At 42.2% G+C, this 17,491-nt stretch overlaps 1 protein-coding gene across 1 annotated transcript in view; it reads right to left on the bottom strand.

Moving 5' to 3' along the window:
* Nucleotides 1-14,537, bottom strand: part of DNA2 (DNA replication helicase/nuclease 2) — a 50,078-nt gene extending 35,541 nt beyond the window's left edge. The window contains exons 1-2 of the mRNA XM_069071487.1: nucleotides 14,368-14,537; nucleotides 6,356-6,535 (exon numbers count right to left, since the gene is read on the bottom strand). Coding sequence (XP_068927588.1) covers nucleotides 6,356-6,535; nucleotides 14,368-14,450 — 263 coding nt within the window. The 5' untranslated portion in view covers nucleotides 14,451-14,537. The remainder of the gene's footprint in view (nucleotides 1-6,355; nucleotides 6,536-14,367) is intronic.
* Nucleotides 14,538-17,491: the final 2,954 nt, after the last annotated feature.

Raw genomic sequence — 17,491 nt, 5'->3', positions numbered from 1 at the left:
TCCATTTCTAGTCAAAGATTAATTCCCAGTATTCTGCTAGACATTAAGAAATGTCCAGGAAGGCAGCGGCCGCGCAGAGGGAGGCCCGGAATGCAGCGGCTGTGCAGAGGCAGGGAGGAGGCCTGATCAACTCGGGGGGCAAGTCGTCCCACCAACCACAAGGGCCACTACCAGGCCTATCACCAAAGGGCTGGAACTGGAAAGAGCAAGGTAAGAACCAAATGTACGGCCCCTGTCTGGGATAGCAAATACTCCTGGGACTACCACTCCCTGGCCTAGAAATTTTTTTAAAAAGCCCCTATCAGGACCTCCAAGGACCAGGATGGCAGAGTGAACCCCCCCCAGCTGCTCCAACCACCCCCCTAGAAAACATAGAAACTATTGCCCCAGGGCAAAACCCTCTACAGTAAAGGCTTGGGATCCCTAGAGGAAGGGAGTGGCTAGGGCCCTGCCTCAAAATGATTAGAAAGCAGACTACAAAGACTCTGGAGTCCTACTATCCTCAGAGGGAGGAACCAAACTCAGAGGGAGACAATGTGGACTCCACACCCACAGCTGAAACATCAACAGGGAATGGGTCCCAAGCACAGAAAGCTCTCCTAGATGAGCTCAAAAGGAACTTTGAAAACCAAATGAGAGAAAGAGAAGACAAAATGAATAATTCTTTTAAAATCAAAACTGCAGAATTAGAAAAACATTATAATGAAGAAAACAGCTCCTTAAAAAGAAAAGTGTATGGTATGGAAAAGGAACTCCAAAAACTAACCAAGGAAAATGATTTGCTAAAAACTAGAATCAACCAAATTGAAACAAAAGAGTCTATGAGGAACCAAAAATTAGTCAAAGAAAACAAGAATGAAAAATTAGAAAAAGAGGTAAAATATCTCAATGGAAAAATAACTGACCTGGAAAATAGATCCAGGAGAGATAATCTGAGAATCATAGGCCTACCAGAAAATCATAATGAAAAAATGAGCCTGGATAACATTCTCCAGGAGCTCATTAAGGAAAATTGCCCTGAGATACTAGAACCTGAGGGTAAAATAGAAATCGAGAGAATCCATTGGACACCTCCTGAAAGAGATCCCAAATTGAAAAGTCCTCGAAATGTTGTGGCCAAACACAAGAACTACCAGGTAAAAGAGAATATACTTCAAGTGGCCAGAAAGAAACAATTCAAATATCGAGGGTCCACAGTGAGGATTGCACAGGATTTGGCAGCCTCTACAGTGAAAGACTGCAGGCAGTGGAATACAATTTTCCGGAAGGCGGAACAGCTCAGATTACAGCCAAGAATCACCTACCCAGTGAGACTGAGCATATTCTTTCAGGCAAAGAGATGGTCATTCAATGATATAACAGATTTCCAGACCTTCCTGATGAAAAAGCCACAGCTCAATGGAAAATTCAACCTCCAATTACAAGATGCAAGAGTGACATAGAAAGGTCTAGAAAGGAAAACACACACACACACACACCCTGTTATTTAATAAGAGCAAACTGTTTATAGACAAGTAGAGGGTATGAGTATAAATTACACAAAATGACAATTTTAAAAATCTTATTAAGGGCTACAAAGGGACTGCAATGGAAGAAGAGAAATGAATGAAGTGGAAAAGGGTAAATTATGTCTCACAAAGAGGCATAAAAACAATATAGCAGAGGAAAAGAAGAGAGGGAGATGAGTATTATAGGAGCTTTTCCCTCATTGGTTCTGTTGCAAGGAGGGAAATAACAACCAGTTAAGCATAGGACTCTATGGAGAAGAGACACAAAAACTATCATAACAGAGGGAAAGAGGGGAGGGAGAGGAGCTTTGCATGAGATTTGTTCCTGTCACTCTTGGTGCAAAGAAGAAATAACATACATCATTAAGTATAAAAATATCATACCAAGGGGGGGGGTGGTTAGTAGGGAGGGAAGAAGTAAGAGGGAAGGGAAGGAAAAGGGAGGGGGGCTGATAAGGGAATTCTGAGGGAGGTGGTGGTCAAAAGGAAAACTATTAAGGAGGGGAAGGGAGAATATGAGAAAAAATATAAGCATTGACAGGAGAGGGAATAGGATGGAGGGAAAGAAAAAGATAATAATCATAACTCTAAATGTGAATGGAATGAACTCTCCCATAAGACGGAGGCAGATAGCAGAATGCATGAAAAATCACCATCCTACAATATGCTGTTTACAAGAAACACATCTGAAACAGAGGGATACACACAGGGTAAAGGTAAAAGGCTGGGGTAAAATATATCATGCCTCAGCTAAAGCAAAAAAAAGCAGGGGTAGCAATCCTTATCTCAGATAAAGCAAAAGAAAAATGGATCTAATTAAAAGAGATAAGGAAGGAAACTATATCCTGCTAAAAGGCACCATCGAGAATGAAGCAGTATCATTACTTAACATATATGCACCAAGTGGAATAGCATCGAAATTCCTAGAGGAGAAGGTAAGGGAATTAGAGGAAGAAATAGACAGCAAAACAATACTAATGGGAGACCTTAATCTGCCCCTCTCTGAATCTGATAAATCCAACCTCAAAATAAACAAGAAAGAAGTTAAGGAAGTGAACAGAATTTTAGATAGGGTAGGTATGATAGATCTTGCAAGAAGACAGAATGGGGATAAAAAGGAATATACTTTCTTCTCAGTGGTTCATGGACCATATTCAAAAATTGACCATGTTCTAGGGCATAAAAACCTCACAATTCTGTGCAGTAAGGCAGAAATACTAAATGCATCCTTCTCAGATCATGATGCAATAAAAATTACATGCAATTAAGGGCCATGGAAAGATAGACTAAAAACTAATTGGAAATTAAACAATTTGATTCCTAAAGAATGAGTGAGTCAAACAAGAAATTATAGAAACAATTAGTAATTTCATTCAAGAGAATGATAATAATGAGACAACATACCAAAATTTTTGGAATGCATTAAAGGCAGTTCTTAGGAGAAGTTTTATATCCCTGACTGTACACATGATTAAATTAGAGAAAAGGGAGGTCAACGAATTGGGCATGCAATTGAAATCCCTAGAAAAAGAACAAATTCAAAATCCCAATTAATACTAAATTAGAAATACTGAAAGCCAAAGGAGAGATTAATAAAATTGAAATTATGAAAACTATTGAATTAATAAATAAAACTAAGAGCTGGTTTTATGAAAAAACCAATAAAATTGATAGACCCTTAGTCAATATGATAAAAAAAAAAAAGAAGAAAACCAAATTATGAGTATCAAAAATGAAAAAGGTGAATCTACCTCCAATGAAGAGGAAATCAAAACAATATTTAGGAATTTTTTTCCCAATTGTATGCAATAAATTTGACAATCTTAGTGAAATAGATGAATACTTACAAAAATATAAATTGCCCAGATTAACTGAAGAGTAAGTAAATTACTTAAATAACCTCATCTCAGAAAAAGAAATTGAACAAGCCATCAGTCAACTCCCTAGGAAAAAAACTCCAGAGCTAGATGGATTTACTAGTGAATTCTATCAAACATTTAAGGAACAATTGATTCCAATACTCTACAAACTATTTGGGAAAATTAGTGAAGAAGGAGTCCTACCAAATTCTTTTTATGACACAAATATGGTACTGATACCTAAATCAGGAAGAGATAAAACAGAAAAAGAAAATTATAGACCAATCTCCCTCATGAATATAGATGCAAAAATTTCAAATAAAATATTAGCAAAAAGACTACAGCAACTTATTTCAAGAATAATACACTTTGATCAGGCAGGATTTATTCCAGGAATGCAAGGATTGTTTAATATTAGGAAAACCATCAGTATAATTGATCATATCAACAATAAAATTAGCAGAAACCACATGATTATCTCAATAGATGCAGAAAAGGATTTTGACAAAATACAACATCCATTCCTATTAAAAACACTAGAAAGTATAGGAATAAATGGAGCCTTCCTTAAAATAATAGGTAGCATCTATTTAAAACCATCAGCAAATATTATATGTAATGGGGATAAGCTAGAAGCATTTCCAATAAGATCTGGGGTGAAACAAGGGTGTCCACTGTCACCCCTCTTATTCAATCTGGTACTAGAAATGTTAGCAGTAGCAATTAGACAAGAAAAAAGAAATCAAAGGAATCAAATTAGGCCAAGAAGAGACCAAGCTATTACTCTTTGTAGATGATATGATGATATACTTAGAGAATCCTAGAGAATCAAGTAAAAAACTACTTGAGACAATAAATAAATTTGGCAAAGTTGCAGGATATAAAATAAATCCACATAGATCCTCAGCATTCCTATATATTTCCAATGAAATTCAACAGCAAGAGATAGAAAGAGAAATCCCATTTAAAGTTACTGTAGACATTATAAAATATTTGGAAATCTACCTGCCAAAACAAACCCAGGACCTATATGATTATAACTACAAAACACTTTTCACACAAATTAAGTCAGATTTAACTAATTGGAAAAATATCAATTGCTTGTGCCTGGGTCAAGCTAATATAATAAAAATGACAATTTTACCTAAATTCAATTATATATTTAGTGCCATACCAATCAATTTACAAAAAAACTACTTTATAGAGGTAGAAAAAATAAGAACAAAATTCATTTGGAAGAATAAACGGTCCAGAATACCAAGGGAATTAATGAAAAGAAATGCCAGGGAAGGTGGACTACCTATACCAGATTTCAATCTGTATTATAAAGCAGCAGTCATCAAAACTACTTGGTACTGGCTGAGGAATAGAGTAGTGAATCAATGGAATAGATTAGGCACATGAGATTCAGAAGTCAATGACTATAGCAATCTATTGTTTGATAAACCCAAAGACCCCAGTTTTTGGGATAAGAACTCACTATTTGACAAAAACTGCTGGGAAAACTGGAATATAGTATGGAAGAAACTGGGCATAGACCATTACCTAACACCATATACCAAAATCAAGTCTAAATGGGTGCATAATCTAGGTATAAAGGTTGATACTGTAAGCAGTCTGAGAAAACAAGGAATAGTTTACCTGTCAGATTTGTGGAGAGGGAAAGACTTTATGACTAAATAAGAATTAGAGAGCATTATAAAATGCAAAATGGATAATTTTGATTACATTAAATTGAAAAGCTTCTGTATAAACAAAGCCAATGTAACCAAGATTAAGAGGGAGGTGGGAAATTGGGAAAGAATTTTTACAACCTATGTCTCTGATAAAGGACTCATTTCTAAAATATACAGAGAATTGAGACAAATCTATAAGAATACAAGTCATTCCCCAATTGTTAAATGGTCAAAGGATGTGAACAGGCAGTTTTCAGAGAAAGAAATTAAAGATATCTATAACCACAGGAAGAAATGCTCTAAATCACTATTGATTATAGAGAAATGAAAATCAAAACAACTCTTAGGTACCACATCTCACCAGTCAGATTTGCTAAGATGACAAAACAGGAAAATGACAAATTCTGGAAAGGATATGGACAAATTGGAACACTAATGCATTGCTGGTGGAGTAGTGAACTGATCCAACCATTCTGGAAAACAATCTGGAATTATGCCCAAAGGGCTATAAATAATTTCATACCCTTTGACCCAGGAATACCACTTCTAGGGTTGTATCCCAAAGAGATCATAGAAGGGGAATGGGAATGGGAAAAAGACCCATATGTACAAAAATATTTATAGTAGCTCTTTTTGTGGTAGCAAAGAATTGGAAATTAAGGGGGTGCCTATCAATTCGGGAATGGCTGAACAAGTTGTGGTATATGCATGTTATGGAATACTATTGTGCAATAAGAAATGAGGAGCAGATGGACTTCATATTTATCTGGAGAGGCTTATATGAACTGATGCTGAGTGAGAAGAGTAGAGCCAGGAGGAATTTGTACACAATTAAAGACACAACGTATGTGTGATGACCAACTTTGATAAACTGGAATGCATTTAGAGATCTTCTAAGCAATCCAGAGAGACATCAGTCAAACCCAAAAGAGTCATAATGGAGAGAAATGTTTACATCCAGAAAAGGAACTGCGATTGAACCCAGATTGAAGCAAACTACCTGCCCTTTTTCGTCTTCTTGTTTGGTTTTGTTTCCTCTTTCCCATTCTTCATTCCATCTGTTACAATTCTTCTTTATAAACTAATGCCTAATGTGAAAGTATTTGCAGATACTATACTTGATTGTATGCCACAATGGGGGGACAGGGAGGGAGAGAAAATTTGAAACTCAAGGAATTGTGGTAATGAATCTTGTAAACTAAAAGTAAACAAATTAATAAAGACCCCAAAAAATGAAAAATTAAAAAAAGAAATGTCCAATATTTATAACTAAAGAATGTCAGATCGATTAGCACATATGCATAACAGTTACCATTCATTCCTAAGGATGCACAGCTCTTGATCTTCCAACGACTGAGAAGCTGTTATAATTAGATGTTTCTCTGGGATTCCTTCATTCTGTACAACACTGACCCTCAACACCAGGTATCGATTATCTACTCCTTGTCTCAGGATTGCATCAGGAAAGGCTGCTGCCATTTTCTTCTGAAATCTTTAGAAAAAGAGACAATGTATTAGCAAAACCAAGAAATAACCCCTCCCAGAGATCCCTTTCTATATTTAACTCTTCGGAGAAGTTAATGCTAAAAATTTTCCTATGCTACAATAGGTAAAAACTAAGGAAGGGCAAACAAATTGACTTTGTCTAAAACAACTCCTCCTCTAGAAAAATTTCTAAGAAGATATGCAATGAAGGGGCGGCTAGGTGGCACAGTGAATAGAGCACCAGCCCTGGAGTCAGGAGGTCCTGAGTTCAAATTTGACCTCAGACACTTAACACAAAAAGTAGCTGTGTGACCTTGGGCAAGTCACTTAACCACAAATGCCTTCCAAAAAGCAAAAAAAAAAAAAAAGAAGAAGAAGATATGCAATGTGTGACCTGCTCCTCTTTCAGCTTTTCAAAGTCTAAGCTCTAAGAGGGCTCCTTCCTCATCCTATGAGATCCTACAGCTCTGGGCACTCGGGAGAAAGACATCATCTAAACTGAATAAGTATCGAACAATACTCAATACCACGTGAATGAGCCCAAGGAAAACTAAGGGCAAGCATTTGCTTGGGAGTGTAACAGGAAAAGGCTGAGGGAGAAATTTCAGGGATAAGGGAAAGTAGGACAAAGAGCTATTTGTCTTTGTGGAATTCAAAAAACCTTAGAAAGCATCAGAATCTGGAAAATGGACCTCAGAGGTCAACCTATCCATCCGAATGCAAGAATTCATTTCTTTATGACAGCCTAGGCAAGATGCCCCAATGTAAATATTCTCAATGAGCAAGAGCTGCTATATAACAAGGTAAGCCATCGACTTTTTTTTTGGAGGGCAATTGGGATTAAGTGACTTGCCCAAGGTCACAAGGCTAGTTTTTGTGTTAAGTGTCTGAGGCCGCATTTGAACTCATGTTCTCCTGACTCCAGGGCCGGTGCTCTATTCACTGCACCACCTAACCACCCCTGCCACTGACTTTTAAAAAAGCTTTAAATATGACAACTTCTTCATTACATTAAGCCTTGAATTTTGCCAGGATCAAAGTAAGGCTCGGTGATCTTTAGTTTTCTGCCTCCTCTTCCCTCTTTGGAAAACTGGGCCATCTTCGTGCTCCAGACCTGTGACACCACTCTCGTTTCCCGCCATCTTCCCAGGACCTCAGACGGTGGCTTAGCATGTGTGCCCCTTAGCTTCAGCTCCCTGGGACAGGTCGTGTCGACACAGCTTGGACACAGACTCTCAACCTATCAAGGGGTGCTAGGGGCTCTCTTGTTATCCTCCTACGTATTCTTAGGACTCGGCTCCCTAGTATTTGTTTCCCATTAGACTATGGCAAGTCTGGTTGTAGTTCACAATGATAATGGCGGGGGGGGGGGGTAGCACAGCGAGTAAGAGCACTGGCTCCAGTGTTGAGAAGACCTGGGATCGAATCCCGGGCTCAGACACTTAGCACCCACCCAGAAACACCTGGCCGTGTAACCTTGAGCAAGTTACTTAACCCCAATTGCTTAGGGGTGGCCAGGTGGCTCAGCGAGTAAGAGCACCGGCTCCAGTGTCGGGATGACCTGGATCAAATCCGGGCTCAGATACTCAGCACCACACCCAGAAATAACTGCCCATGTAACCTTGAGCAAGTTACTTAACCCTGATTGCTTTAAAAAAAAATAATAATGGCAGGGGGGAGGAAAAAGGGACAAGGGACATGTAATTACCATGATATACTAAAGAACACAATGTAAAGGCACTAAACTGTATATAGTTCAATCCAACCAATTTATTAAATGCCTACTATGTAGGTGTTGAGAGGAAGAAAGATTCAAATAAAATAAAATCCCTACCAACATGAAGCTTACAAGCTCCTGGTTCTTTCTATTGCCTGTATAGGTTAATCAAGCAACAAAAAGGCATTTAAGCACCTATTACGTGCTAGGCACCCTTCTAGGCTTGGGAGATAGAAAGACCACAAGGAAACAGTCGCTGTCCTCAAGGAGCTCCTAGTACCACAGCGGGATAGGAGACACAACAAGTACATACATAAACGTACACAAAACAAGGAAAAGGTACTTCTGGAAGGAAGGCAGTAGCAGCTGGGGGGCTCAGGAAAGGCCTGGAGAAGCAGCACCTGAGCAAAGCTTTGAATGAAACTTGAGCTGAGAGGCTGTGCTAAGGGGGGAGGAAGGAGGCTCCTAGGCACGAGGGACAGCTAGCCGGTGGAAAGACAGAGAGGGAGTGCCATGTTTGAGAGTTGGACCACAGGAAATAAAAGGACTGGAAGCATCAAGTGGAATCAAGCTGTGACAGACAAATACCAAACGAAGAGTCTATGTTTGAGGTAAGAAGGAGGTTATTGAGTATCAGAGTGAGCTGGTCTGAGGTCTTTGGGAAAATTGCTTTGGCAGCTGCATGGAGGATGGACTGGAAGAAGAGACTTGAGTCATGATGACTTAGGAAGTTATTGCAACAGCCCAAGAAAAAGGCGATAATGACTGAAATAGTGGTTGTACAGATGGTGAGGAGGGCCACGAGAGACGTGGAGGCAGGAAAGCCAAGATGTGGTAACTGACCGACCCCATGTGAAGGACAGCAAAGATGTGAGGATGTCCCAGAGTTCTGAGCTTTTCCAATAACTGGAAGAGAAGGAATGCCCCTGACAGAAATGGGGAAGTGTGGGGTGAGGGGGAATATAATGATCTCTGTTTTAGACATGTTGAGTTTGAGAGGAAATGTCCAATAAGCAAGAGAGATGCATGACAAGGCTAGGAAGGAGACCAGGGATGGAGCCAGCTCTAGGTCAGTATACACCTAAGGTCAGTATTGACCTATCTAAGCACATGGGAACTGATGAGGTCACTAAGGCAAACAGACCCAGGACAGAGAATAGGAACGTGGAATGGAGGGTGATACAGCAAAGCAGACTGAGAAGGAGCAGCCAGACAGTAAGAGAACTGAGAGAGAGCCAAAAAGGAAAGAGCATTCAGGAGGTGGTCAGTGGTGTCAAATTCTGTAGAGAGATCAGGAAGGAAAAGAATGAAATTTAGAGAATTAAATTAAAAGTCACGCTCTTTAAGTGGTGAGGGATAAACCTGTAACATGAATTTTCTCCTTGTTACCTCACTTAGAATTCCTTAGGATTTCTAACAGCCTCTGCACTTCCAAGGGTCAATCTTGATCAATACATCATCCCTGTTACTCACACCTATGCCAATTTATCCCGAGAGCCCAAAGTCCTTCTTGTTTCATGGTCCCCAAATGATGTCTTAAGAATTTCACTGGGCAGACTTTGCCATCTGAATGTGGATGGGAGTACACCATTTGCTCTCCTTTTCTTTCGTTGTTTTGTTTTGTTTCTTCTTTCTCATGGTTCCCTCATTAATTCTAATTCTTCTTTACATCAGGACTCATGTGAAAATGTTTAATATGAATGCATAAGTAGAGCCTGTACCAGATTGCACACCGTCTTCAGGAAGGAGGAGGAGAGGGAGGGGAAAAACATTAGAAATGCAAAATCTTATGGAAGTGGATGAAGAAAACTAAAAATAAATCAATTAATTAAAAAAAAAAAGATTTTTTTTTAGCTTGAGTTTAGCAAGTGCTAAATTTTGAATTTTACTTTGAATTTGGCAAGTGCTTTACAAGACATGATCCCATTTGATCTGGCATCTGCACCCCAAAGGTTTTTCCCCACATAAACCAACTCCAGGGAGAGGCGCCATGTGAAGCCTTCATTGGAAAGAGGCTGAGAAAAGGCTCCAAGGAGGCAGAGCTGGAAGAAATCTCAGACGTCGTCTAGTCCAACCTTCTCACACTGCAGATGAGGAACCCGAGGCCCAGACAGTCAAGGTGACCTGACCAACATCAGGAAGGGAAGGAGTGTTGAAGATGCTTTCAAAAGATTCAAAAAGAGGTCTTGGGGCTCCTGGACCTTTCCTCTTCCTACTGCATCCTGCTATCACACCCTGGGCTCTCACCTTCCAGAGGGAGCAGAGGAGGACTCTGTCTGGACTTCCAACAAGACAGCAAGCCTGGCACACCACCGTGTCACTCTGGGCTAGACTATCTACATCTCCAAAGTCCCCGCAATTCTGAGGAGTCTACAAAATGAAGCCCCTCTAAACCTCCTTGGCGCCCTATCGTCTTGGCTGCCTTCATGACACCCCAGTACCTAGAACAGTACAGGCACACTGTAGTCTGTTCATAAGGGCTTGACTGAAGCTGTGCTATATGATTGTGACAGAATACTATTATGCTGTAAGAAACGACAAGGAGAATGATTTCAGAAAAACCTGGAAAGACTTACATGAACTGATGCAAAGTGAAGAGAGCAGAACGAGGAGAACACTGTATATAGTTAACAGCAACATTGTACCATGATCAACTGTGAATGACTTAGCTATTCTCAGCAATACAATGATCCAAGGCAACCCAAAGGATCCATGATGAACAACACTGTCTGCCTCCAGAGAAAGAACTGATACTCTCTGAATAGACTGAAGCCAACTACCTTTTTCTTTCTTTCTTTCTTTTTCTTTCTTTCTTTTTGAGTCCTCTTGTATAAAATGACTAATATGGAAATGTTTTACATGGTTGCATATGTATAAGCTATATCTGATTGCTTACCATCTCCATGGGGAATAGGGGAGAGGAGAAAGGGATAGAATTTGTAACTCAAAACTTTAAAAAATGTTAAAAAATTGATTTTAAGATATAGTTGGAAGAAAAATGTGTGTGTGTCTGTGTGTGTGTGTGTGTGATTTTTAAAAACCACCAAAAAAAAAATGCTTGACTGACTGCTCTGAGAGATGGACAGCAGGTAATGGACCTCACTTGAGCATATATCCATGCCCATAAACACACAGAAATTTCATCTCTTCTGCCAAGACCTAAGCTCTGGGAGGCATCATCTTCAAGACTTCTGGGAGGGAGGGGCATAGGAACAGCCAGGTCTGCCAGCACTAGTTCTCACAGAGCTGCATGTTAGTTGGTAAAGGGGAACAGAGATTTTATTAAAAAAAACTAAAACTGAGGTGGTTACAAATATGTACATGCAGCCACAGGGCAGCCCAAGTATTACACTAAATTACATGAAATGCCAAAAGACCTGAAAGAAGACATCTGGCTAATGGAGTCAGGAGAACTTGAAGAATGACAGAATGAAATGCCATTTTCATCAGCCCATATTATCCAGGTTCAGAAGCTTGGAGCTCATCTCATCCAACCTCCTTATTTAAAGAGGCAAATGCTGAGTTCCAGAATGGAGAAGTGACTTCATGAAGGTCAAAGAACCTCAGCCATCAGAGGTAAGTTAGGAAAAAACCATCAGATTTGGAGTCCAGAAAATGCAAACAGAAGTCAGTACAGTGCAGTGAAAAGAGAACTGAATTTGGAATCAGGGACTCTGAGTCAAATTTCTGCTGCTACCTTTTGACTTTGGTTAAATCTCTTAACTTCTGTAGGCCTCAGTTTCTTCAACTGTAAACTGAGGGGGTTGGATTAGGTGGCCCCAAGGCCCCTTGTGGCGATAAATCTATGACCTTCTGATCTGTACAAAATAACCTCTACTAGTTCGGGTCCTCACCAAGTCTAGCTTGAACTACTGCCATTAATAGCCTCTTAGATGATTCCCAAATCTCTTTATTCCAAATCATTCCCCACACATGGTAAACTGATTTTCCCGAAGAGCAGCTCTGACTATGTCACATACCTACTCAATAAACTCTTACTGCCTTAATGTCTCCAGCTAAAAGACAAACATCTGTTTGACATTTAAAGATCTTAACAACCAGGCCCCAAACCACCCTTCTGTTCTTCTTCCATTCATTACTCCTTTCAATCACTCTTCCAGTTTCAACGCCTCACACAGGACACTCCATAGCCCACCTAGGTGCCCATGGGCAAAATGTCCTTTCTTCACCTCTGACTCTGACAATCCCTAATTACCTTCCAACTTTTGCTTGAGCTATCTCCTAATCTGGAGGTCATCAACTTCAAAATACAGAGAGATATAGATATGGTGGAATCCTAATAAAGCTGTCCCCAGCCCCAATATTCTAATTTCAATATAGGCCCAGCCCCAATGAACAGCAGCCCACTGTACCTACCTAGCCACCCCCCCCCCCATGTCCTAACTCCTTCATACATGCCTCACTGCTCACTGGAACAACAGGTGTGTCCCTGAACTCTTAGTTCCCACAGAAACAACAGGTGTGTCCATGTGATGGGAACCCAGAGACTGCCTCCACCTAGCCACTGCCCCCAGACTCATTCCCACAGAAACAAGTGTGTTCTTGTATTCAATCACAATCACATCATCCATCTACCCCAAGACAGGACCACAATACCTAACTATTCACCTTGACCAAACAGGACCACAGTAGCTAGCCAGCTGGAGGGCAACATGACCAGAATGTTTAACCATCGAACCACAGATGGGATCCCTCCTCCATGACCTAACCCCTTAACAAACTCCTGCTGCCTTTATAGTATTAATCATATTCCTATATTCCATGTAAATTTCTTTCATGAAATTGCATCTTTACCCTACAAAAATCCATCTTGCTTTCTCTGAAATTGCTGGTTCCCCTTGGAATTTAGTCAGCTTCCTGAGAGGCGTCAATCTTAATAAATGCCTATCCTTGGATTAGAGGTGGTCTGATTCTGAATTCTTTGAGATGGTTCCACCACAACACATCATAAAACCCAAAAGATAGATGTGCAGAGAGACGGATGGATAGACAGATGGACAGACAGATGGACAAATACACAGACAGATAAATAAATCTAGCTGTATTTTAATACCATCGAATTAGAGGCAGCCAGTGGCACAGCAGATATGTGGGGCCAGGAGGTATGAAGAGCTGAGTTCAAATCCTGCCTGACATCTGTAGGAAGCTGAGCTAGTCAATTCAAGTGTCTGCCTCAGTTTCCTAACTGTAAAATGAGGATAACAGAACCTTAACTCAAGGGGTTGTTGTGAGGATCAAATGAAATAACATTTGTGAAATGCTTGGCATGGAGCCTGGTCCAAAGCCGCCCTTTCCCCACCCATTGGTTTCCTTTGCATTTCCTCTGTATTTTCTTTCTACTGTACATAACTGGGTCCTGTCCCCCCGCTGGACGGTCAGAGGTCAGCTTCTTGAGGGCAAGTCTTTTTTGCTTTCTTTGTATCCACTGTGCACAGTGCCTAGTACACAGTAGATATTTAATAAATACTTAACTGGGGGCGGCCAGGTAGCACAGCGAGTAAGAGCACCGGCCCCAGTGTCAGGATGACCTGGGATCGAATCCGGGCTCAGACACTTAGCACCCACCCAGAAACACCTGGCCGTGTAACCTTGAGCAAGTTACTTAACCCCGATTGCTTAAAAAAAAAATACTTAACTGGATTAAAAACATTCTGAAAAGGGGTCCAGGACACACACACACACACCCATCTATCACCCCGAGAGCGCACTAGCCCTTCCTGCCCTCCCCACGCGCACAGATCCACCTCTCCAGGCTCAGCCCCGAACCAGAGCCTCAGTCTCCGGGCTCCCCCAGGCCCTTCCCTCCGGGGTCCATCTCCCACAGACCCCGCTCGCCCATTCGATAGTAAGCTCCCCGAGGGCAGGGCGCCGAGCCGCTCAGCCCCCAGTCCACGCCATTCATTCGTGCATGCATTCGTTCACGCATTCATTCATTTATTCGTGCATGCATTCATTCACGCTGTGGGATGGAAGCTCCCTCCCAGCCGCCCCCCCGCCCCAGCACCGGCCGGGGGCCTACGGGAGCCCGGGGGGCTCAGTCCGCGCCGCCCGCGCCCGCGTACTCCATTCAAATCTCCCGCTCGTCCCCGCCCACGGCTCACTGGTCTGCCGGCGCGGGATCCTCCTCCTCCGACGTCTTTCCCCGCGGCAGCCCCAGCTTGTCCAGCTCCAGCGCCAGCTCCATCGATCGGCGGCCGGGGTCCTCCGTTGAGCCCGTCGGGGTGGGCGGCACTCGCAAGGACTCGCGGGGCCGGCGGCGTGGCCGCAGCTGCGCATGCGCCCGGAGCCCTTCCCTCCCCCGGCCCCAGCTGCGCGGGCGGAGCCCGACCCCCTGCTGTGCAGCTTTCTGCTGCTGCTTCTATTTAATCTGCTCTGATGAAGGAGCAGCTGCTTTCTCCCCTACCCACCCCCCACCCGGTGTATGAGAGAACAAACCCTCCCTGATTGTCTCGGGAACCCGAGTTGGAGCGCGGAGCTCCGCGGTCCCACGTGCGGGTGCTGCGCTGCGGCTCCGGCCCTGGGCCTTGGAGCTGCGGCTTTTTGGGGTGCTGATCAGTACCATCCAGCGGCCGCGTCTGTGCGGCTCTGGGGAGCTTTGCGAGCCTCTGTCCTCACCGCACGCCCGAGAGCCCTGCGCTGCGTTAGTGTCCTCATCTTACAGAAGGGTAAACTGAGGCGGGCAGGTGCAGGGACTGGCGCAGGGTCGCACACCCGGGATCTACGGTGGGATTCCAACTCGAGCTGGCCCGAGGCTGCTATTCGGGGTGCCTGGCCGTTCTCTGTACTTCACCCAGCCTCCGTGCATTCTCGTTTTCCTTCCCAGGAGGCTGGGACAGGGATCCCATTTCCCCCAGCCCAGGCTGTGCCTGCTGTCCAGATAGGAGCCAGCCCTTCCCCCATCAGGGGGTAAGAGCCCCCACCTTCATTTGTAGTTCAGTCACTCTTCGTGACCCCATTTGGGGTTTTCTTGGAAAAGATGTTGGAGTGGTTTGCCTTCCCCTTCTCCGTTTTACAGATGAGAAAACTGAGGCAAACAGGGTTAAGTGACTTGCCCTGGGTCTCTATTCCCCCACTAGAATGTAAGCTCAAGGGCAAAGACTTTTTGTCTTCAGATTTCCATGGCTCTGAACGTTGTAGGGGCTTAATACTTATAGAAGGAGTAAAAACATTTATTAAGAGCCTACTATGTACACAGGTATCATAGAATCCTAAGATGTAGAGCAGGAAGAAATCTAAGAATCATGGCTTTCTCATTTCACAGAGAAAGAAACTAAGGCTCAAACAGATCAAGTGACTTGTCCAGGGCCACACACTCAGTAGGTGACAAAGCCCAAGTCCTCTTGACTCCAAATTCAATGTTATTCTCCTTTGTTTATTTAGGATTTTTTTCCCTAGGTATATGTAAAAACAATTTTTAACATTCATTTTTAAAACTCTGAGTTTCAAATTCTGTCCCTCCCCCATCACTCCCCTTCATTGAGAAGGCAAGCAATTCGATAAAGGTTATACATGTATAGTCATGCAAAACATTTCCATAATAATCATGTTGTGAGAGAAAACATAGACCAAAAAAAAAAAAACCCTCAAGAAAAATAAAGTAAAAAAAGCATGCTTAAATCTGTATTTAGACACCATCAGTTCATTCTCTGGAAACAGATAGCATTTGAACATGAGTTCTTCAGAGTTGTCTTGGATCACTGTATTGCTGAAAATAGCTGTCATTCCCGAGGCTAGGTGGCTCAGTGAATAGAGCACCGGTCCTGGAGTCAGGAGGACCTGAGTTCAAATTCGCCTTCATAGTTAACACAAAAACTAGCTATGTGACCTTGGGCAAGTTACTTAACCCCAATTGCCCTCAAAAAAAAAAAAAGAAAAAACTGCTATTAATATTTTTGCACATAAAGGTCCTTTTCCTTTTTGCTTATCTCTTTTGGAACATAGACCTAGTAGGGGTATTACTAGGTAAAAGCTTTTACATGGTTTTATAGCCCTTTGGACATAGTTCCAAATTGCCCTACAGAATGGTTGGATCAAAAAAAAATGGTTGAATCAGTTCACAACCCCAACGGTGCATTAATGTCTCATTTTTCCCAACATCCCTCCAATATTTGTCATTTTCCTTTTCTGTTCTATTAGCCAATCTAAGAGGTACAAAGTAGTACCTCTGAATTGTTTTAATTTGCATTTCTCCAATCTACAGGGACTTAGAGCACCTTTTCCTATAACTATAAATAGTTTTGATTACTTCATCTGAAAACTGTTCATATCTTTTGATCATTTATCAATTGATATGAATGGCTTAAAGTGCTATTTTCAATACCTACCTTTAGTATACAGTAAAAAGAAACACTTTAATGGTAATATATTCAAACAAAACTATCTTCAAGTGGTAGGGGGGCTATAATGGGCTTTGAGATTTCAAGCATGATGGTCCTGTGGTACATAAATGTGGCCTTATGGACAGCACAGGCTTCAGAACTGCCACTAAGCCTATCTCTGTATCACCAATGCAATACCCATAGCAGCTGCTATAAATGTGCAGACGTATTTCCAGGGTTGAAATGCAAAACATAAACTCTCTTCCTGAATGATGTTCAGATACCAGTAAGCCAATTCCACCATGGTAACAAAGAGGTTTATACACATCACCCATGCAGGGCGCACCAACATCCCCAAGCCTTCCCTCCCTTAGGCCTCCCCACAAACAAGCTCCTCTAGACAAAACTCCTCCCTCCCTCTCTCCCTCCCTCTCTCAGGCTAACTGCTCTGCAGAAGCTGTCTTCCAGCTCTCTATTCCTGCTCCACCCACTCAGCAAGCTCCTCCCACCAGAGGCTCCATGTGACTCAAGCTGTGGGCTGAGTCAAAGCTCAAAGCAGGTCACTTGGGCCTATTAAGGGGCAGGGAAGATCTTCAAATCCCCTTCACATAATCCCAGATATGCATTTGGGGGAAAGCATTCATTTGAGATAGCTTTCATCCTACCATTTCAGCTTATCTCTTATACAGTGGGAAATGTTGGTCTATACCTAGCTGCAGCCAGATTGTTTTCCAGTTTTCCCAGTGGCTTTTGTTGAATAGTGAATTCTTATCCCAGGTGCAGCTAGGGGTACAGTGAGTAGAGTTCAGGGTCTTAAGTTTAGAAAGATTCATCTTCATGAGTTCAAATCTAGCCTCAGACACTTATTAGCTGTATGACCCTGGACAAGTCACTTAACCCTAGTTGC

The sequence above is a fragment of the Petaurus breviceps genome, unplaced genomic scaffold (assembly GCF_028583685.1).
Source record: "Petaurus breviceps papuanus isolate PSGF00001 unplaced genomic scaffold, PetGlider_PUasm1.0 90825, whole genome shotgun sequence".
Classification (NCBI taxonomy): Eukaryota; Metazoa; Chordata; class Mammalia; order Diprotodontia; family Petauridae; genus Petaurus; species Petaurus breviceps.
The sequence above is the reverse complement of the archived record's forward strand: the minus strand, read 5'-3'. Positions and strand labels throughout refer to the sequence as shown.